Source organism: Pristis pectinata, chromosome 9, assembly GCF_009764475.1.
Source record: "Pristis pectinata isolate sPriPec2 chromosome 9, sPriPec2.1.pri, whole genome shotgun sequence".
Taxonomy (NCBI): Eukaryota; Metazoa; Chordata; class Chondrichthyes; order Rhinopristiformes; family Pristidae; genus Pristis; species Pristis pectinata.
In genome coordinates, this window is record NC_067413.1 from 53,419,419 (window position 1) to 53,443,339 (window position 23,921).

General features: G+C 42.9%; 1 protein-coding gene across 4 annotated transcripts in view; it reads left to right on the forward strand.

Annotated features, from left to right (window-relative positions):
* Window positions 1-23,921, forward strand: part of oxr1a (oxidation resistance 1a) — a 387,780-nt gene that overhangs the window by 308,792 nt on the left and 55,067 nt on the right. For all 4 annotated transcript variants that reach the window (XM_052023890.1, XM_052023892.1, XM_052023891.1 and 1 more), the window contains one exon: window positions 11,757-11,925. In XM_052023890.1, the coding sequence (XP_051879850.1) occupies window positions 11,757-11,925 (169 nt within the window). The remainder of the gene's footprint in view (window positions 1-11,756; window positions 11,926-23,921) is intronic.

Here is a 23,921-nt window from a genome sequence, read left to right on the forward strand (position 1 = left end):
GTGCCTTTTGACAGGGAGAAATAGAACGAATCAACTGTAACTATTGGAAAAAAGGAGCGTTAATGGAATTCTGTGAGGTTCACTGCGCCAATTCAGTCTGTTGAATTAGGATTGTGTTTTTACATGAGCCTAGTGCACGAGTGCTGTCTCACTTTCACTTGGCCATGCTAAGGGAAGCTTTCCAATACTGAGATTGAATTTGCTTGCTACCAGTGCTTGCAAGTGTTTCAGATTGGTTAACTGCAGATCGCCAAAATGAGAATGGTAGGTTGTTGTTCTTCAGGAACATGCAGGTGACACTCAAACAGACTAGTTTCCATCTGGAGTGGATTGCTCTTCTGTGCAAACAGGAATTGACTATCGAGGAAACACTATCGGCCTCAGAGACCAAATGGCTGTTTTGCAGGTTGGCACTGGTCTAGAGGCCTGAACATCAATAGTCCATTATTTGCCCGGTCCCATGAGAGCTCCTTTACTATTTTGGCTTGTGAAAGTACGTTTCTTCCTCAAGATGTCAGCATTCCTCTTCCCATACTGGTTCACTGGCAGTGCCCTCGCCTTTGCCCCACATTTATACTACATTGCAGCCTTTCATTTTGCGTGTTGCAGTCAGAAAGCTGGACATTCGTTGAAGACATTTGCTGCCCACACAGGCAGCAGCCATAGCCAGGACAATGTGTTGTGGTCACTGTCTTGTAGAGTTGGAAATGAAATACAAGCTAACAGGAAAGGGAAAGCACTAGGGTGTACTGCGATTCACGTGAATGCATCAGAATGAAACTTAGAAATTTGTATTGTTTTTCATCTGTTAATAAATAACCTCTTGTTAAAACGTCAAAGCATCAAGAGGACAGTGGTGTTTGCCAATGTAGTAGCCTTTTGTAGCAAATGTGCAATGGCTCGAGACTAATGCTTTGTACAGTGTTGACCATTGTTGTAACATGAATCCATAAAATCTGTTGTTTAGTGGAAATTTAAACAACATTTATATGGTCTCAATCCAAATTCATTGAGACACAGCTGCTGAGGCACTTTTCTGTTTCACTTCTTGCAGATCAGCTACTGAGCTGGTGTTCTAGTTTTGAACTGAGTGATGTGGCAAATAGATCCTGAGTGTCTGTTGATGAGGAGGTGCAATTTTTTTTCTGTGGTCTAGGATCACATCACATTAGAAAATTCTCATGGTGAGTGACACCCATCCTGTCCCTGAAATCCTGGTAAATGATTAAGGTAAAGTCAGTTGTGACCTCTGCATTGAGGAATACGGCAGCCAATGCATCCTGGAGGTTGACTTATAAGCAATCTATGCTCCAACAAGGTGAGGCACAGTCATGCAGTTTCCCAGCCAAATGTATATCCAATTCATTTTGCAATAGTAGATACTTAAAAGTCCATGATATCTGATGACACAAAGATTGGTGGAGTTGTTGACAGTGTGTAGGATGGTCTTAAGCTACAGGATGATATCAATGTGCTGGTGAAATGGACTGAGAAATGCAGATGGAGTTTAATCTTGACAAATGTGAGGTGATGGATTTTGGAAGTACTAATGAGGCTAGGACATACACAATGTCTGGCAGGGTCCTAGGAAGTATTGAGGAACAGAGGGGCTATGGTATACAAGTCCATAGACCCTTGAAGGTGGCAGTGCAGGTTGATAACAGGGTTAAGAAGACATACACTGGCCTTCATTAGTCAGGACACTGAATACAGGAGCAGGGAGGTTATGCTCCACCTTATAAAACATAGATGAGACCTTTGCTGGAGTACTTGTGTGTAGTTCCGCTCTCCTCTGCATTCTCTCCAGCCCAGTCACTGGAGAGGGTGCAGAGGAGATTCACCAGGATATTGCCTGGGATGGAGTGTTTCATTATGAAGAGTCTCTTTTCCCTGGAGTGAAGGAGCTTAAGAGGGGACATGATTGTGGAACATAAAATAATGAGGAGTACAATAGGGTAGACTGCAGGAACCTTGACTCCATGTCAGTGGTAGATAAAACTAGAGGACATAGATTTAGGGTAAGGGGTAAGAGATTTAGAGGGGATCTGAGGGGGATCTTTTTGACCCAGAGAGTGGCAAGTACCTAGAATACACTGCCTTAGAGAGTGGTGGAAGCCAAGTTGCTGACAGCATTTAAGAGATGTCTAGCTGAGCACTTGAATTGCCCAGGAATAGAAGCCTATGGGCCAAGTGCCAGAAAATGGGATGGACATGGATGGGTGCCCATTGGTCAGTGTGGACATCATGGGGCAAATGGCCTGTTTTCACATTCTATGACCTCAAGTCCTGTGAAAGCTGTGCCATGTAATGACTTTCCTTTGAAAGCTGATTCCATGCATCTGTGATCACTGAGAGGCTGCAGTGTTAGTGTTATATCTGTATTAGCAAGGTTAAGCAGACACAGTTTAGCTTTTCATGGAGCCTTGATGAGGTCAACACATTACTTGAATTTTATTTGCATGCTTTTGAGTCCATTAACTTTGTGTCAGGGATGGAAAAGTTTTTGTTTGCAAAGGCAAAACATTTAGCCCATCAAGTTTGCATGGTGTTCCATCTGTTTTATGCAACAATGGTAGCCAATGGTGATCTAGCCAACTAATTGGATAAGCAGCTCCCATTGAGGAAAGAGTTGCCAATAATTTAAAACGGCTACTTTGAAATAAACATCACAATCTATCTTATTGGCGCTTATTTGATTGATGAAATTATAGCCACAAAGACATCAAACGGCCTTCAATAAATGTAACTGATTTAAAATCTTAAATGACTCTTAATAAAATCAACTAATTGGTGTTAAATAATGCTTCATGTTTGTTGAGAGGTGGCTCTAACCACAGGTTCAGTGGGTGAATACTAATGTGGTTTTATTTTCAGTATGGGAACCTTCAAAGAATCCCTGCTGTAATGATTAATCATGGGTGAGTTAAAACCTCATCACTTTTTTTTTGCAGTCTTCTTTGCATCAGATTAGAAAATGGCATTTCTTATGAGCAGAAGCTCCTCATGAGTTATATCCACCTTTGTATGTTGTTCCTCCACAATTGTCTGTGGACAAGATTACATCTTTCACTAGCTTCTCCACTGATGGTCTATTGGAGTTAAAGGGAATAATGGCTGTGCAATATTGTTCAAAAATTAAAAACACTGCAGATGCTGGAAATCTGAAATAAAAAAAAGAAATGCTGAAATTTTTTAGTCATGCTTCTAATGAAAAGTAATTGACTTCAGACATTAAGTCTTTCCTTCTCAACATATGCTCCCTGTTCTGAGTATTTCCTACGTTTTCTGTTTCATTTCAGATTTTAGTTTGCTAGTTTCTTAACTTCTCCCATCGTCAGGGTATTCTTCACAACATTGTAAGCCTTTACTTTCAATCTGATACCATTTTAACGAGCTGTGGATAGATTTCCTTTCCAGTTGAATATTCCTCACTGGATACATATTTGTTGACAATTATACAATATTTAGGGTTTTAATTATAAGGGTTAGTTTTTAATAGGGTTGTTATTATTGGGGTTAGATTTTTATAAGGTTCTTTTTTAAGTGTTTTGTAAGTTTTAATCGGGAGGACTGGGGGCTGGACTGTGCAGGCGTGGCTCGGACAGTTTAAAAAGCAAACCGCCATATCCAGCGGGCAGCGTCGGAGCCGGCAGCAGAGTGAGAGGGAGCAGAAGGGGCTTAAGGGGCTTCAGTGTAACGGGACGAGGCAGGTGAGTAGCTGGTAGGTAGGTAAAGGTAAAGTTTATCTGTTACAAAATTTTAAGTAGGAAAAACTAGGGGGAAAAGGAAAGGAATTAGTTCAGATGGAGGACATGGTGGTGTGCTGCAGCTGCCTGATGTGGAAACTCGTGGACCTTGCTGCAGTCCAAGATGGCCACATCTGCATTAAGTGCTTGAGGCTGGAGGAACTTTAGCTCAGAATTGATGAGCTGGAGTCACAGCTTCAAACACTGCACAGCATCGGGGAGGGGGAGAGTTTTGTAGATACTGTACATCAGGAGACGGTCACCCCCCTTAGAGCAGGTAATTCTGGAGTCCAGGAAGTAGATAGAATGGCAACTGTCAGGGGAGGGAAAAGGAAAAAGAAAATGAACAGGCAGATAGAGCAGAGGACCCCGGAGTAACAGGTTTTCCGCTTTGGAGGCTGGTGAGGGAGATGACCTGCTGGGGCCTAGCAGCAGTAGCCAGGTCTCTGGCACTGGGACTGGTCCTGCTGCTCAGAAGGGAAGGGAGGAGAAGAGGAAGGCGGTAGTGATAGGGGACTCAATAGTCAGGGAAACAGATAGGAGGTTCTGTGGCAGTGAGCATGAATCCCAGATGGTATGTTGCCTCCCAGCTGCCAGGGTCTGGGCACTGATCAGGTCCACAGGGTTCTAGAGCGGGAGGGAGAACAGCCAGAAGTTGTGGTTCATGTTGTTACCAACGACATAGGTGGGAAGAGGGATGAGGTCCTGAAAAGTGAGTTTAGCGAGCTAGGCTGAAGGACAGGACCTCGAGGGTAGCGATCTCAGGATTGCTGCCAGTGCCACACGATAGTGAAGGTAGGAATAGGAGGAGAGGGCAGATAAATGTGTGGCTGAGAAGTTGGTGCAGGAAGGAGGGTTTTAGATTTTTAGATCATTGGGATCTCTTCTGGGGAAGGTGGGACCTGCACAGAGAGGACGGGTTACACCTGAACCTGAGGGGGGGGCCAATATCCTTGCAGCCAGGTTTGCTAGGGTGGTTCAGGAGGGTTTAAACTAGATTGCGAGGGGGAAGGGAACCAGAGGAGTAGGTCAGAGGAAGAAGTGGATGGGGAAAAGGCAGATCTGACAGGTAGAGAGGCTTTGAGGAAGGAGAAGCAGAGTACAGGCTACAAAAGTAGTAAGGTGGATGGGCTAAAGTGCATTTACTTGAATGCGAGAAGCATCAGGAATAAGGGAGATGAACTGAGAGCTTGGATAAGTACATGGGACTATGATATTGTGGCTATTACAGAGACATGGCTGACATCGGGGCAGGAATGGATATTGAATATTCCTGGTTTTCAGTGTTTTAAAAGGGATAGGGAGGGGGGAGAACAGGAGGAGGGGTGGCGATACTGGTCAGGGACACAGTTACAGCTGCAGAAAGGGTGGATAATGTAGAAGGATCCTCTCTAGAGTCAATATGAGTGGAAGTTAGGAACAAGAAAGGGGCAGTTACCCTCCTGGAAGTATTCTATAGGCCCCCCGGTAGCAGGAGGGATACTGAGGAGCAGATTGGGAGGCAGTTTTTGGAGAGATGTGAAAATAACAGGGTTATTATAATGGGAAACTTCAACTATTGAAATACTGATTGGCACCTACTTAGTGCCAAAGGTCTAGACGGGGTGCAGTTTGTTAAGTGTGTCCAGGATGGATTCCTGACACAGTATGTTGACAGGCCGACGAGAGGGAATGCCATATTAGATCTGGTTTTAGGTAATGAACCGGGTCAGGTGACAGATCTATTGGTGGGTGAGCATTTGGGGGATAGTGAACATTGCTCCATAACCTTTAGAATTGTCATGGACAGGGATAGGAGCAAAGAGGACGGGAAAGGGGAATTATGAGGCTATAAGGCGAGAACTTGGGAGAGTAAATTGCGGTGACATTTTTGAAGGGAAATGTACTATGGAAATATGGTCGATGTTCAGGGATCTTTTGCAGGATGTTAGGGATAAATTTGTCCCGGTGAGGCAGACAAGGAATGGCAGGGTGAAGGAACTGTGGGTGACGAGAGGGGGAACAACTAGTTATGAAGAAGAGGGCAGCATACATAAGGTGTAAGCAGCAAGGATCGGACAGGGCTCGTGAGGAATATAGAGTAGCAAGGAAGGAATTTAAGAAAAGGCTAAGGAGAGCGAGAAGGGGACATGAAAAGGCTTTGGCGAGTAGGGTTAAGGAGAATCCCAAGGCTTTTTTCTCGTACGTAAAGAGCAGTAGGATGGCCAGGGTAAAGGTATGTCTGATTAAAGACAAAGGTGGGAGGATGTGCCTGGAAGCTGTGGAAGTGGGTGAGGTTCTCAATGAATACTTCTCTCCAGTATTCACCAAGGAGAGGGGTCTCGATGATGCTGAGAACAGTGTAGGTGAGGGTAATGTTCTAGAGTATGTAGATATTAAGAGAGAGGATGTGTTGGAGTTGTTAGAAAATATTAGGACAGATAAGTCCCCAGGCCCTGACGGAATATTCCCCAGGGTGCTTCATGAGGCGAGGGAGGATCTTTGAGTCCTCGTTGTCAACGGGCTTGGTACCAGAGGATTGGAGGGTGGTGAATGTTGTCCCCTTATTCAGAAAAGGTAGTAGGGATAGTCCAGGGAATTACAGACCGGTGAGCCTTACACTGTGGTGAGTAAGCTGTTGGAAAGGATTCTAAGAGATAGGATCTATGAGCATTTGGAGAAACATGGACTGCTTAGGGACAGCCAGCATGGCTTTGTGAAGGGAAGATCTTGCCTCTCAAGCCTGATAGGATTCTTTGAGGAGGTGACCAGGAAGATTGATGAGGGTAGTGCAGTGGATGTGGTCTGCATGGATTTTAGTAAGGCATTTGACAAGGTTCCACATGATAGGCTTCTTCAGAAGGTCAGAGGCCAAGGGATCCAGGGAAGCTTGGCCGTGTGGATTCAAAATTGGCTTGCCTGTAGAAAGCAGAGGGTTGTGGTGGAGGGAGTGCATTCGGATTGGAGGGCTGTGACTAGTGGTGTCCGCAGGGATCAGTTCTGGAACCTCTACTTTTTGTGATATTTATTAACGACTTAGATGAGGGGGTGGAAGGCTGGGTTAGCAAGTTTGCAGATGACACAAAGATTGGTGGTGTTGTGGATAGTGTGGAGAGCTGTCGAAGCTTGCAGAGGGATATTGATAGGATACAGAGCTGGGCTGACAAGTGGCAGATGGAGTTCAATCTGGAGAAGTGTGAGGTAGTACACTTTGGAAGGACAAACTCCAAGCTGGAGTACAAGGTAAATGGCAGGATTCTGGGCAGTGTAGAGGAGCAGAGGGATCTGGGGGTTCATATCCACAGATCACTGAAAGTTGCCTCGCAGGTGGATAGGGTAGTTAAGAAAGCTTATGGGATGTTAGCTTTCATAAGTCGTGGGATCGAGTTTAAGAGCCGCAAAGTGATGATGCAGCTTTACAAAACTCTGGTTGGGCCACACTTAGAGTACTGTGTCCGGTTCTGGTCGCCTCATTATAGGAAGGATGTGGAGGTGTTGGAAAGGGTGCAGAGGAGATTTATCGGGATGCTGCCTGGATTAGAGAGTATGCATTATGAGGAGAGACTAAAGGAGCTAGGTCTTTACTCATTGGAGAGAAGGAGGATGAGGGGAGACATGATAGAGGTATGTAAAATATTAAGAGGAATAGATAGAGTAAACAGCCAGCGCCTCTTTCCCAGGGTGTCAATGCTCAAAACAAGAGGACATGGCTTTAAGGTAATGGGTGGGAAGTTCAAGGGAGATGTCAGAGAGAGGTTTTTCACCCAGAGAGTGGTTGGTGCATGGAATGCGCTGCCTGGGTTGGTGGTGGAGGCTGATACATAGGATAAGTTCAGGATATTGTTAGGTAAGCATATGGAGGAATTTAAGTTAGAGGGATATGTGGGAGGAAGGGGTTAGATAGGCTTTGATGTGGTTTGAAGGGCGGCACAACATGGGCCGAATGGCCTGTATCGTGCTGTATTGTTCTATGGTTAACTGTCTGACCCTGCTTTTTGTATCACTTTGGCCAGATCTCTTGTCACATTTATGTAATTGCCTTAGGTAAAGTTTGACACCCTATTTTCAGACTAGTTTCGTGCTCTGAAATTGAAATTCTATCAAGTTCTGGTCCCTCTTCCCCAGACAATCATCTACCAAGAGATCACAAATTAATCTAAAGTAGTTTGTTCCAGGTCAAGTCCACAAACTATTATTCTAGAAAATGGTCTTGAATACTTTTCATGAACCCATCATCAAGTCTAGCTTTGGTAATTTGATTTTCCCAATCTTTCTGAAAATTAAAAGAGCCAACGATTATGCATAATCCTTATTACAAATCATCTTCTTTGGTCGATGTGCTGTCCTTCAGTGCAGCCAAAGTGTAGACCAGTAAATTCTCTCCTTGGTTTTCCCTCTGATTCCCATTGACTCCAGTTTAGCCAGGGCTCCTTGATGCCATACTTGATCAAATGCTGCCTTGATGTCAAGAGCAGTTACTCTCTTTTTCACCTCTGGAGGTCAGTTCTTTGTCCATATTTGGATCAAGGATGTAATGAGGTCAGGACTTTGGCGAAACCCGAATAGTACTTCCGTGAGCAGGTTGTTACTAAGCAAGTGATGCTTGATTGCACTTTCAGTTACCCCTTCCATCACTTGCTTATGTTCAAGGGTAGACTAATGGGGTGGTTATTGGCTGGGTTGGATTTACATGGAACAATTCAGCACAGGAACAGGCCCTTCCGCCCACGATGTCTGTGCCGACCATGATACCAATCCAAACTAATCCCATCTGCCTGCATGTCCCATGTCCCTCCATTCCCTGCCTCTTCATGTGCCTGTCTAAATGCCTCTTAAACATTGCTATTGTATCTGTTTCCACCACATCTCCCGGCAGCATGTTCCAGGCGCTTGTTACTCTCTGCAAAAAAAAACCTGTCTCGTAAATCTTTAAACTTTCCCCCTCTCACCTTAAAGCTATGCCCTCTAGTATGACATTTACACCTTGGGAAAATTACTCTGGCTGTTCACCCTATCTGTGCCTCTCATAATTAATACTCGTATTAAATCACCCTTCAGCCTCTGACACTTAAGAGAAAACAATCCAAGCTTGTCTAACCTCTCCTTATAGCTAATACTCTCTAATCCATGGAATGTTTCCTGATATCACATAGACTGAATGGAATTGGTGGAAGACTTAAATTTATCGTGCTGTGAACCACAGGAGGAGACCACGATGGATCATCCATTCTGCATTTCTGGCTGAAGGTTATTGTAAATGATTCAGCTTTCTCTTTTGCACTGATGTGCTGGCCTCCCCCATTGTTAAGAATGGGGATATTTGTGGAGCTGCTTCTCCAGTGAGTTGTTTACTTGCCCATCACTGGATGTGGTAGGACTGCAGAGCTGAGATCTGATCCATTGGTTGTGGGATTGTTTAGCTCTATCTATTCCATGATCTTTATATTGTTTGGCATGCAAGTAGTCTTGTCTTGTAACTTCACCAGGTTGATCCCCCATTCTGAGGTATGCCTAGTGCTGCTTCTGGGCCTGCCCTCCTGCACTCTTCATTGAAACAGGGTTGATCCTCTAGTTTAATGGTGGTGGTATAGCGGGGGATATGCTGGGCCATGAGGTTGCAGATTGGGGACGGGTACATTTCTGCTGCTGCTGATTGCCCACATTGCCTCATGGATGCCCAGTCCTGAGTTGCTAAATCTGTTCGCAGTCTGCCTGTGTAGCATGTGGTTGTGACACACGACACAATGAAATGTATTTTCACTGTGAAGATGGGATTTTGTCTCCACGATGACTGAGCGGTCTACTGATACTGCCAATGACAGAGATGTACCTGTAACAGGTAGATTGGTGAGGACAAGATCAAGTAGGTTATTCCCTCTTGTTGGTTCCCTCACCACCCATCACAGATCCAAAGGAGGCATGGCAAGGTAGATGTTGAGATGTTTCTGCTAATCAGAGGGTTTTGAATAACAAGAGATAGTTACAAGATTAGGGAGAAAACATTAATAACTGAAGTGCATAAGAATTTCTTTTTGCAGAGGATGGCAAATCACTGGAATTCTCTATCCGATGGTTGTAGAGGCTAGATCATTTGAAGTATTTAAAGAGGAAGTAGATAAATTCTTGAAAGTTTGGGGAACTAGGGGAACTGGCACAGAAAAGGAGCTGAGGCCTGGGGCTGATCAGGCATATCATATTAAATGGTAGGGTAGGTGTGAGGGGCCAAGTGGCCGACCCTCGTGGTCTTCTGTTCTTGTAAGTGGTCTCTTGAACTGCTCGTCCTCTCTGTGTTCACATCCTTACAGACAGCAAGTACCTCATACCTGCTGGACAACATCAGAGGCTGAGAGTCCTGCATCACTACATCCTGGTTCCCATACCTGCCTGACTCAATCATATCCTTCTGTCTCTGATCCTGCACAAATCCACTTTCTGATAAGTGGCAGTTGCCATTTACTGTGGAGGTGATACGTTTTGGTGGGAAGAATGAGGGGAGGCAATATAGAATAAAGGATACTGTTCTAAAAGGGATGCAGAAGTGGGCGGGGGGTGGGCACTAATCTTTGAAAGTGGCAGTGAGAAGTGGCAAGTTGAAAAAGTTAAGGCATACACAACTTCACTGTTTCAATGGAGTATAAAATTCGGGAAGTTGTGCTCAACCTTCATAAAACACTGGTCTGGCTTCAACTGGAATATTGCGTTCAATTCTGATTGCCTCGTGTGAAGATTTAGAGAAGGTGCAGGAAAATTTTACAAGAATGGTTCCTTGGATGAGGGACTACAGTTATAAGGATAGAGTCTCAGATTGTTTTCTTTGGAGAAGAGAAAGTTTAGGGGAGATCTGATAAAGTATGTGATGTGATGAACAATTGGGACTGAGTGGATAATGAGAGGGTGCCCTCACTGCTGGAGAGGTTGAGGACAAGAGGTGACATGGGCAAGTCATTTTTATGCAGCAACAAAAAATCTGCTTGAGGAACACAGGTCGAGAAGCATCTCTGGGAGGAAAGGAATTGTTGATGTTTTGGGTCAAAACCCTGCATCAGGATTGAGAGTGGACAGGGAAGGTGGCCAGTATAAAGAGGAGAAGGGAAGTGGTGAGATGTGGATCTGAGGTGATTGGTAGACTGAGGAGGGGTGCAAGCTGATGGGCAGGTTTCACCAGATAGGGGAGGGGGGAGGGGTTGTTGGAGTTGAGAGACAGTGGCAGATGGCATCTTTGGGAGGAAAGGAATCGTCAACATTTCTGGTCAAAAAACCCTGCATCAGGACTGGGAGTAGATTGCTTTTTGCTCCAGATTCCAGCTTCTGCAGTCTCTTGTATCTCCATTTTTATGTAGCATGTTGTTGTAATCTGTGGTGGAGGCAGATTCCATTGAGAGAATTGGCGATGTTTATGGCTAGGAAAAATTTGCAAGGGTGTGGAGAAGGGGCTGAGAGTTGGAACTGATGAATTGCTCTGGTGGAGCTAAAGGGACACTGTGGGCCAAATGTCATCCTCCTGTTCTGTAACCACTCTATGATAAGAGAGGTGACTGTGAACTGGATCAAACTGTCCAGTTAACCCTCTCTTTCACTGATGCGTCATAATATTTTTCAATATGCAATATGCAGGCTCTTCTGCAAATGAGACTACTGGGGTTCTCGCTGATCTCCAGTAACTCCCACAAGTTTCAACTACAATGCATCTGTCCTGCCATCCCTATCAAATTTTGATTTACACATTCAATTAATTCAGTTTTCTATTTACTTGATTATCTATTTGCAATAAATAGCCCATACTACATTCCAATATTTTTAAGTGTTACATAAAACACTCAAAATTAAGTGCTTCATGCCTTAAGCTAACACAAACTATCACAAGTCTTGGAGCCTAAAAACAGCACCTCTTTCCCCTTTCATTAATTCCCAGGATTAATAAATACCCAAATTTTGCACTCCTGGTGAAGCTGCACCCTGTGCACTCACAAAACAAAATTTGAGCTTCAAACAAAAGGGATTAATTATTGTGTTTTTAATATTGCATTACAGGTAATATTGTATCAAAGGAGAAAAGACGACATCGATCTCATAAATTCTTGTGCTTGAGAGTTGGGAAACCAATGAGGAAGACATTTGTGTCTGTAGCGAGTGCATCCATGCAACAGTATGCTCAGAGGGACAGGAAACATGAATATTGGTTTGCAGTGCCACATGAAAGGTAAGTCTATCTTGGACTCACACTGGAACTCTACCAAGATTCATGATCTGAAGGGTACACAGTGGAAACTCCTGTGTGAAAGTTTTATGTATGGTAAATAAGCTAACTGTCCATTTGGCTACCACTGTGCCTTAGTTAAATCACTGACCTTCGTACATTGTTGATGATGAAGGATGGAAATTTTTATTTTAATAGGTCAGGACGGTTTAGCCTGGTGCAACTTGAAAGACCTTCTACCTACTTTTACCAATATTAGAAGTATATTGCTTTCCACATTAACTTAAATTAATAGTTTATATGTAGCTTTGTTGCATAAGCTGTGTTCAATGGGAAGAAGATTGTTTAAAATCATCTAAGTGTTACTAAAGTTTCAGTCTAATTAGAAATGAAACTGTATATAAAATCATGCACTAAAATGATATTGTCTGGGAACCTGCACAGTTTGTTTCATTGCCATCCGTGCATGATTTTCATTAGCATATCAGATGCAATAATGTGTGCTCTTTGGAGGCACCAGTCATGATGTTTTAACCACTGTGTGTGCAATTTCAGAAGTCTGTGCACCTGGTGAAACAAACCAGTACCAATTGGCATCATAGAATAGTTACAGGACAGGGGGAAGCTGTTAGGCCTTTCATGCCCATACCAGCTCTCTACCAGAGCAACTCATCAGTTCCACCCACTGGCCTGATCTTCTGTAGCCTTGCAAATTTTTCTTCTTCTTATATTTATCTAATTCTCTCTTGAAGCCCACAGTGGAACCTGCCTCCATCTCATTTGCAGACAGTGCTTTCCAGATTCCAACTACATGCTGCATAAGAATAGATTTTCCTCCTGACACTATTAATTATCTTCCCCTTTACTTTATACATATGACCTCCACTTCTTCACCCCTCCAATAACAGGAACAATTTCCCACTACAGGTGGGGGGTTGCACTCCTAAAAAAAAGAGTCTGTATCGTGATTTTCTATGTCACGAAGCCACATCATCTGCACTTGCATCAAGAATTTTGCGTTGATCTGCTTACCTTTATTCACATTAATTCCAAGAGAAATTTTATTCCTTATCTCTTATTTTTGGGTAATGAATTGTGAATTCTGTAATGATGAATTTCCATAACCCAAATGGCCATAGCGCAGGAGTTGCCTGTACCCATTCTATCCAGACCCCTCATCATTTCATATACTTCAGATCTTCTGTCAGCCTTACCTTTAAAGAAAACCGTACAGCCTCAACAGCCTATCTTTGTAGCTGTAGTTCCCCATCCAATGGACTATTCTCACAAAGCTTTTCTTAACCTTCACGAATGCCTTCACATCTCTCCTGTAATGAGATGATCAGAATTGAACATAATACCCCTGTTCAGATCAGACCAGTACTTTATAAAGTTTCAACTTGCCTTTTCTGCTTTTAAACTCCATACCTTTATTGATAAAGTCCAGCCTTATTAACTGCGTTCTCAACCTGCCTGTTCCATATCCCTCTGCTCCTGCACCCCTTTTAGAAAGGCGTCCTTCATTCGATATTGTGTCTCCTCATTTTTCCTACCAAAACGCAACTCTGCATATTTCTCTGCATTAAACTTTGTCTGTCACTTGTCTGGCCATTCTACCAGCCTGTTTACTGTGTATCCTGCTGCAATTTCTCACTATCTGCTTTACTGTTCACCATATTGCCAAGTCTTCTATCATCCACATTTAAAAATAGTGGCTTCCAGCCTTTAAAGGGACGGTGACCAATGAATTCAGCTACTATTGGAAGTCATTGTGCAGGTTAGGAATGGACTGACCCAGGAGAGGGAATCCAATTAGAGAATCCCATTAGAAAAGGTTGCATGCCTGTGGGCTCATTAAGCCTTCTAGACTAAAAACTTGCAGAGGCAATGAGACAAGGTGTCCACAGAAATGCGTAAATACCTACACTGCTGATAGAAGTAAACACATGTAATCAACTCCAGTAAAGGAGCAACAAATTCCCTCTACCAGACACTGGAAAATCTTCATGCTTGCTCTGCTCCCAGTCATGCATCTCTGTTATATAATCTCTTTCAATCAGCACTTGCATTTAACAAACTTGTGCAATTGCCACTCTACCAATACCAATGTACATCATACACACTTTCAGCTATTCAAATGCAGCAGGTACTTCATTCCAATACTTTAACTATTGCTCCCTTTTACAGGAAAAGCACAAAGCTGCAGTTTGCTGCAGCAGATCAGCACAGGTGAAAGCGCATTGTGAAGAGGGTGGTGGCTATTGATGGGATCATTGGCTAAATAGTCTGTGATCGTCAGAGGATAGTAGAGCATTGAGGGTGACCATAGCATTGTGGTTATGTTACTGAACTTGTATTCCAGATTGTTGTCCTTCAGGGAAATAAATCTTTTATCTTTATTCAGTCTGAACTATATGTGATTCCAGCACATGCATGCGACCCATCTGAAGTAATGAATCAGACCACTCAGTCTTCACATATGAACTGCAGTGGATCAAAGAGGCAACTAATCACCATATTCTCAAGACAATTAAGGATGTACAATAAATTCTGGCCTTGCTGACAGTGTCCATGTTCCATGAAAGAATCAGACAAAAAAGTGCATATCCAATTCAACTTGCACCATCCATTTCCCTCTCATTCCATGGTCTCTTTTGCCTCATTAGATTCCAATGACTCCTTGTACCCACCCTCTCCCCTCACCATGAGCATGCATGTGCACTTATGCGAGACCAGAGGGAGTGGATAGATCATGCCAGCCTGCCAGTGAGTGAGGTCACACACCAATTCTGTTTGAGTACAGATGAGGATTGCAGTGGTGTATCCTACAGACAAAGGGTTATGGATATTCACAGTGATGTGTTGGGTGCATTGCCTAGCGTGCTAGAATTCCCATGTGAGTTGTCTGGAAGCCTGGGCTTGAATAGCACTAAGCCTCTGCAAGGAGTCTGGAAGCCTTCTTTCCAGCATAGAAGTGGTAAGCGCTCCAGAGCTCTGAATTCTGTTATCCACACATAGTTTGCTGTTATCTTCATTAATCCAAATTCCAATATTAAAAGGGATATTAAAGGTGTTGCAGCACTCCAGCCATGCCCAAGCCAAGGAGAGCAGAACATGATTTGCTGTTCTCCCTCAGGGTGAAAGCATTTATGCTCCACCATTGTCACAGACTGTGAACTCCTTGTTGCCCATCGCCCAGCTTGCCCAGAACACTGTGAAGTCCAAAGCTGAGCCACCTATGCCTGGAGATGTTGTGGTCATTCTTTATGGGTATTTGAGATTTCCTTCACTTGAAGTGGAGGAAAGCATCCACTGAATGCTGCATAAAAATATTAGAAAAGGCAGAGAGCAACAGAATGGACAAGGTTGATTAGTCAATGATTGTGTCATGTTGGTCTTAATTGGATGTATAAATATAATTGGCACATTGATGTGCTTGACTCTGGGCAGAAAAGAATACTGAGACAATTGATTACAGAACAATGGCAACATGCAAACCTTTGTCACTATGAGTACTTGGGTTTCTCTTTATTGTTTGTTTATTTGTTATCACTTGGATGGTGAGCACCACTGTGAGGTTAACATTTATCGTGGAGTAACTTTTGTGACTCACTGTTATATATGGGGTGAGGGAACATGGACATTGCTGTGGTGAGTGAATCAGCATGAAAGAATGTGACAATATATTTTCAACAGGGATGGTGTACAACTTGGAATGCACATGCAAATACTGCAGTAGAATGACCTGGCTTCTAGTGTCGTGAAATAATGTGAAATTATACAGAGATTGGAAGCTTACGAAGAACATGTTGTCGTTTATACAAATGTTTGGATAGCTATTTTCAATGTTGTAGATTGTTAGTGCTATTGCACTTTTACTGCTCCATATCTAATTTGCTACTGATGTATCAATTTAATACAGTTACAGTAGGGAAACTTACTTATTTTCCACTGAAAATAGATTGCGCTTCCAGGAATCGTAATAATTGTGCAGTATCTGGGTCTGAGTCATTTTGTACTACCTCTGCTTCATTGTTTTGAAGGCATATGAAGGACTTTCTTGCTGGTTCTCATTTTTGACTCAAGCTTTGACCAAATGGTTCTGTTGCTCTGCAGTCATGTTTTGAACTTGAAACACAGTCTGCATAACTGTAGTAATTAGGTTTATGACTTTTTTATGGTGCAGTTAAAACGTAAGCTTTGCACTTTGAGCTAATAATACTGTATCGATTTCTTTCAGTTAACTTTGTGCATATTGATTTCCACACTAAATATTTTATGATTACATAGAAACCAGCTGGACTAAAACAAAAAACTTCAGATACTGGAAATCTGAAACAAAAGCAGGAAACTCTGCAAATACTGAGCAGTCTGAGCGTTATCTATAGAGAGGGAAGCAGTTCTGGAAAAGTGCTATCGATCTGAAAACAAAATGACTGCTTCTTTTGTCACTGATGCTGCCTGCCCTGTGGAATATTTGCATTATTTTCTTCAGTAGCTGGAATATTGGGTGGTTCAGTTTTTCCCCTGTCCTTTCACCTCCAAATCTCATTTGTTGATTTATTTGGTTTAATATTGTGCGTTGATTTTGGTTTAAATATAGAAAGTCGGGAATGAAAGTGGTTTCGAAATGACAAATGGAAACACGTCCAATTGCTCCTCTGATTCAGGTTCTGATTAACCAGGCCATTCAGAATGTTGCATTCTGAGTTTAAATAGAACAAATTTATTTGCCCTTCAGTAGAACTACAGCATTTTAGAGTACAGGAGGCCATTCGGTGCATTATTCCTGTGTCAGCACTTCAAAAAAGCTACCCGTCCATTCCAGATCACATTATCCAGGCACGGTAGCGTAGCAGTTAGCACGACGCTATTACAGTGCCAGCAATTGGGGTTCGATCCCATCGCTGTCTGTAAGGAGTTTGTACGTTCTCCCGTGTCTGCGTGGGTTTCCTCCGGGTGCTCCGGTTTCCTCCCATATTGCAAAGACATACGGATAGGTTAATTTGGGTTTAAAATGGGCGGCGCGGACTCGTTGGGCTGGAAGGTCCTGTTACCACGCTGTAAATAAAATTTTAAAACATTTAAAATTTTTTTTTTAAATTTAAATTTAAAGAAGTTCACTGTTGTATGGAAATTGCATTTGGATCTATCTTTACCTCTGTTGTCTTGGTGTAGCAGCCAGCATAATCAAAGACCCCACCCACCCGGGACATTCTCTCTTCTCTCCTCTTCCATTGGGTAGCAGATATGGGAGCCTGAGGGCACGTACCACCAGACTTAAGGACAGCTTCTACCCCACTGTGATAAGACTATTGAACGGTTCCCTTATACAGTGAGAATGGACTATGACCTCACGATCTACCTTGTTGTGACCTTGCACCTTATTGCACTGCACTTTCTCTGTAGCTGTGACACTTTACTCTGTACTGTTACTGTTCTTACCTGTACTACATCAATGCACTTTGTGCTAACTCAATGTAACTGCACTGTGTAATGAATTGACCTGTACGATTGGTTTGTAAGACAAGCTTTTCACTGTACTTCGGTACAAGTGACAATAATAAACCAATACCAAAATCTGATCCCTGGTTCTTTACTCAGATCTCTTTTACCTGTCTTTGGTTAGTGACAGTCAAGTCAATGAAAATACATTCTCCCGATTTACTATATAAAGCCCTTTGTAATTTTGAATATCTGGATTGAATTTAATCTTATCATTTTCTGTTCTGAAGTAAAACAATCTTGATTTCTCATCCCTATTCATGTAACTGAAGTCCTTTGTCCACAGCACATTCTGGTAAATTTTCTTTGTATCTTCTTCAAGGTCCTGACATTCTCCTCAAGGGAAGTGTCCAGAATTAGACACAATATGCTAGAAGTTCAGGCGCGTTAAGTGTAAGTTGACATGTTGGATGCTTAGGCTGGTGGGGTGGTAGGTGAGGACAAGGGGAACTCGATCCCTGTTATATCTGGAGGGGGGGGATGGGGTGAGGCCAGAATTGTGGGAAATAGAGTTTGATGCGGGTAGGGGCTCCATCAATACTGCTGGGGGGGGGGGGTGTGGGGTGTGGGGGTGGTAGGGGGAATCACCGTTTCCTGAAAAAGGACATCTCAGGTGTCCTGAAATAGAAGGCCTCATCATGAGAACAGTAGTGGCACAGATGGAGAAACTGAGAAAAGGGAATGGCCTTCTTGCAAGTGACAGGGTAGGAGGAGGTGTAGTTGAGGTAGCTGTGGGAGTTGCTGGGTTCGTAATAGAGGTCGGTAGATAATCTGTCTCCTGAGATGGAGCCAGAGAGATCAAGAAAGGGGAAGAGAGGTGTCGGAGATGGACTAGGTGAATTTGAGGGCAGGGTGGAAGTTGGTAGCAAAGTTGATGAAATTGACTAGCTCCACACGGGTGCAGGAAGCAGCCCCAATGCAGTCGTCAATGTAGCAGAGAAAGTGTTGGGGAGTCGTGCCTGGTTAGACATGGAACATGGATTCCTCCACGTAGCCAACAAAAAGACAGATGTAACTGGGGCCCACGCAAGTGCCCATGGCTACACCTTTGGTTTGGAGAAAGTGGGAGGAGCCGAAAGAGAAGTCGTTGAGGGTAAGCACAAGTTCTGCCAGTCGGAGGAGGGGAACTTGTTGGGTCTGTTTTCCAGAAAGAACTGATATACCTGAGGCCTTGCTGATGGGGGATAGATTTGTACACTGACTAGATGTCCATTTGGCCCATTGGATCCATGATGCTTCAGCCAGGTACTTCTTAAATATGATGGATTTTTCTGCTTCCATCATTATCTTCAGGCACTATTCTAAATCCCATGATTACTTAGGTGAAAAAATCTTTAAGTTCTCTTCTACCAATCAAACCAATATTCCCTAATTATTAACTTGTTCAACCTATTTAGACCCCTTTATGTCATCAGTCTTTATTCTGAAGAAAACAACATCAGCCTGATCAGTTTGTCCTCACAACAATAATTCTGCAGCCCTGGAAGCATCCAGTAACTCTCCTTTGCACCCTCTCTGATATATTTTCCTTGTGGTCTAATCAGTGTTTCATGTGGGTTTCGCAATATTTTCCTGCTCTTATATTCTTTGCTGCAAGACATAAAGGCCAATATCCATTCAGCCTTCCTCACCATTCTGTCTGTCTCCTGCAACATTCAGGGAACTGTAGGGATTTGCTCCAATTTTACCGTGTCCCAACAAATGTCTTACTATCCTCTTCTTTACCAAGTCTTCTCCCATTTTCCCTCCTCAAGTGCATTATCCCACATTTTATCCTTCTAGCTACTCGGTTGATATTTTCTGACAGTATTGACATCCTTACTTAAAGAAGGATGTGAATGGATCAGAAGCAATTCACAGGTTTATTAGACTGAAACCTGTAATGATTATGAGGAAAGACTGGACAAGTTAAGCTTGTTCCTGTTGTAGTTTTGAATAGTGAGAGGCAATTTGATTGAAATAAAAATTGGTAAATCGGTTTATTATTGTCACAAGTACCAAGGTATAGTGAAAAACATTGTTTTGGATGCCATCCATACAGATCATTTGATCACATCAGTACATTGAGGAAAAAGAAGGGAGAAGCAATAACAGAATGCAGCATAAAGTGTTATAGTTGCAGAGAAAGTGCAGTGCAGGCAGACAATAAGGTGCAAAGCCACGATGAGATAGATTCTGAGGTCAAGAATCCATCATATTGGTCGAGGGGACCAATAGCCTTATAACAGCAGGATAGAAGCAGTCCTTCAGCCTGGTAGTATGTGCTTTCAGGCTTTTGTATCTTCTACCGGATGGGAGGGTGGGAGAAGAGAGCATGTCCAGGGTGGGTTGGGTCTTCATGTTGGCTGCTTTACCGAGGCAGTGAGAAGTATAGACAGAGTCTGTGGAAGGGAGGCTGTTTATCGTGATGGACTAAGCTGTGTCCACAACTCTCTGCAGTTTCTTGTGGTCTCGGGCAGACCAGTTGCCGTACCAAGTCACGATACGGCAACTACATGCATCTATAAAAGTTAGTGAGGGTCATGATCCTGAGGGGTCTTGACAAGTTGGATGTGGAGAGGGCTTTCCTTCAGTGGGAAAATCTAGAACTAGGTGTTATTGTGGAAGTAGAATCTTTGAATATTTTTAAAGTAGAGGTGCCTACTTCATAAGCAAGGTTGGAAAGTTACTACAGGTAGATGGGACTGAGGAAGTGAGGTTACAATCCAATCAGCTGTGATCTTACTAAATGGTGGAGTAGGTTTGAGGGGCTGAGTGGCCTATTCCTGCTCCTAATTTATGTGTTCATATATCCCATGTGACCCTTTGTGCCTGTCTTCTATGTGTCTTTCTCTACATTACAATTTCTTTGGGTTGCAGCCAAATTGGTGGATGGCTGCAAATGGCTATGAAGGATAACTCTGGGCAGCTGTGGGCCTAGGTGTGGATTGCACTGTATCACGGTCAGTGTGGCTGTCTGGGCTAGCTGCCTGACGAGGGATGGAAATTGTAAGGGCGTTGTCAAAGGGCAGTGACCATATTATCTACATTTGAAAGCTTTCTTCCTTACTGTCAACCACATGGCTAATTTTTAAATTAACTGCAAACCTCACTATTATCTCTCTTGCATTTAAGCCAGACTCATTAATATCTATCACAGGAAACAGCACCAAGTACTGAGCTGCCTGGAACCCCACTGGGTAACGGTTTTCCAGTCACAAAACTACCCACCCTTCCTGCCTTGAACCAACCTGTAATCCAATTTGCCACTCTTGGATTCCTTGGCCTTTTACTTTTTTTGACCAGCCTGCCACATGGGACTTATTAAAGAGCCTTCCTAAAATTCATGTCGATTACTTCAAATGCACTGAGCCTCATCAATGCTCCTTCTTACCTCCACAAATTCAGTCAAATTAATCAGACATTGTTAACAAATCCAAGTTGATTATGCCTGATTGATTTATGTCTTTCTAAATCGGTTTACACTCTTCCTTAGAATTGATACAAATAATTTTCCCACCACTGAAATTAAACTAACTGGTCTCTAATTTATTCATTTTATCTCTTCCTCCTGACCTATACAACAGTGCAATGTTACCGGTCCTCTGGCACCATTGCTGTGGCCAGGGAGAATTAGAAAATAAAGCTTAGAGCTTCTTCAATGCCTCTCTCAACAGCTTGGCATTTCATTGATCCACTTTATCCACTTTCAGAGAAGCTTCCTCTTTCATTGCTTTTTCACTCTAATATTTCATATTCATTCTCTAACTGCAACATAGGCATTATCCCTCAATTCTGCCTCCACGTATGGGTTATTTTGTTGGCCTCTAATGATTAGACCCAGTCATTTCCTATTTATTCTCTTGCTTATAATGTCTTTACAAAAGATCTTTGGATTTTCTGATTTTACTTGCCAGTATTGTTTCATCTGCTTTGTGCTTTCCTAATTTCTCCTTTAGCTTCACTTAAACACTTCCTTTATTCTTCTAAGCTTTCCACGTATTTAGTTCTCACTATAAATGTAAGCTTTCCTTTTTTTTGCCTTGTCCTACCCTTAATACATCTTGTCATCCTAGAGACCTTAAATTTGATGTTCCCACTCTCTTTTGTGGGAGTGTGCTTGTCTTTTATCTCTTGAACCTCCCATCGCTCTGAGATTGATCTACTGTTTAATAAATTAGAATCAAAATAAAATTCAGGTGCTGGGAATCTGAAATGAAACTGAAAATGCTGGAAATACTCAGCAGATCAGGTAGCATCTTTGGGAAGAGAAGTGGTTAACTTTTAAGGTCAAAAACCCTTCATTAGAATATGACAAAGGGTCTCCAACCTGAAATGTTAACCCTGCTGCTTTTCCCACAGATGCCACCTGACATCTTGAGTGTATCCAGCAGTTTCTGTTTTTTATTATCATCTGGTAGCTGCTTCCCAGTCCACTTTTGTTAAATCACTTGGCCCAGTAAAACTAACCTTGCTCCAATTTAGAACTTTTACTCCAATTTTAACTTTGCCCTTTTCTATATAAATATAACTGAATTATGATTACTATTACAAATTGAACCATATCATAGAACCATACAGCACAAAACAGGCCCTTCGGCCCACCATGTTGTGCCGTCCATCAAACCACCCTCACATTATCTAACCCTTTCCTCCTGCATATCCCTCTATCTCACATTCCTCCATGTGCCTATCCAACAAACTCTTGAACCTGTCCAATGTATCTGCCTCCACCACCACCCCAGGTAGTGCATTCCATGCACCAACCACTCTCTGGGTGAAAAACCTCCCCCTGACATCTCCCCTGAACCTCCCACCCATAACCTTAAAGCCATGCCCTCTCGTCTTGAGCATTGGTGCCCTGGGAAGGAGGCGCTGGCTGTCTATCTATTCCTCTCAATATTTTATATATCTCTATCATGTCTCCTCTCATCCTCCTCCTTTCCAGTGAATAAAGCCCTAGCACCTTAAGCCTCTCCTCATATTCCATATACTCTAATCCAGGCAGCATCCTGGTAAATCTCCTCTGCACCCTTTCCAACACCTCCACATCCTTCCTATAATGCGGCAACCAAAACTGAACACAGTACTCTAAGTGTGGTCTAACTAGAGTTTTGTAAAGCTGCATCATCACTTCGCGGCTCTTAAACTCAATCCCACGATTTATGAAAGCTAACATCCCATAAGCTTTCTTAACTGCTCTATTCACCTGTGAGGCAACTTTCAATGAACTGTGAATATGAACCCCCAGATCCCTCTGCTCCTCTACACTGCCAAGTACCTTGCCATTTACCTTGTACTCTGCCCTGGAGTTTGTCCTTCCAAAATGTACCACCTCACACTTCTCCAGATTGAACTCCATCTGCCACTTGTCAGCCGAGCTCTGCATCCTATCAATATCCCTCTGTAAGTTCCGACAGCCCTCCACACTATCCACAACACCGCCTATCTTAGTGTCATCCGCAAACTTACTAACCCAGCCTTCCACCCCCTCATCTAAGTCGTCTATAAATATCACAGAAAGTAGACGTCCCAGAACTGATCTCTGCGGGACACCACTAGTCACTGCCCTCCAATCCGAGGGCACTCCTTCCACCACAACCCTCTGCTTTCTATAGGCAAGCCAATTCCTAATCCACACAGCCAAGCTTCCCTGGATCCCTTGGCCTCTGACCTTCTGAAGAAGCCTACCATGAGGAACCTTATCAAGCGCCTTACTAAAATCCATATAGACCACATCCACCGCACTACCCTCATCAATCTTCCTTGTCACCTCCTCAAAGAACTCTATCAGGCTTGTGAGGCAAGATCTTCCCTTCACAAAGCCATGCTGGCTGTCCCTAATCAGTCCATGATTCTCACAAATATTCTCACACATGCTCCATCACAAATACTGCCTCTACTTGCCCAACTTCTTTCCCTAAAACTCAATCTGGAATTGTCACCCCATCAGCCTTTCCATCCTTTTGGGCTTGCTGCATACTGGTTAAAAAGGTTCTCCTGAATTCATTTTAGGGATTTGGTACACTCTATACCATTCACACCCACTGCATCCCATTTAATATTTGGCTTATTGAAATCCCCAACTATTACTGTCTACAAATTTGTTGTTACTTCCCTTGAGCTGTTTGGATGTCTTTAGTACACTTCTGACATATGATTGCACCATTTTTTTGTTCTTTTGTCTCTGATCTTTTACTTCTGTAGCCCAGTATTTTACTGTTGCTGACCATATGGACAATCTTATTGCCCAAGACACGGAATTTTTAAGGTTTTTAAATTCTTATAAAAATGTAATTTAACCTTATTCTGCCTGGAATGTTATAAATTTGCTTGTATGATTTTAAAAATAATATTGATTTAACTGGAACTTATTTGTTGATCGTTCTAACATATCATCCCTTCCCGTGGCTTGTATTGTTTCTTTAATATTGTCACCTTACTTTTTGTAGTCCTCTATCTCATCTGAAAATCCTGAAATCAGGGATGTCAAGCTGCCAGTCCCACTTTCCTTT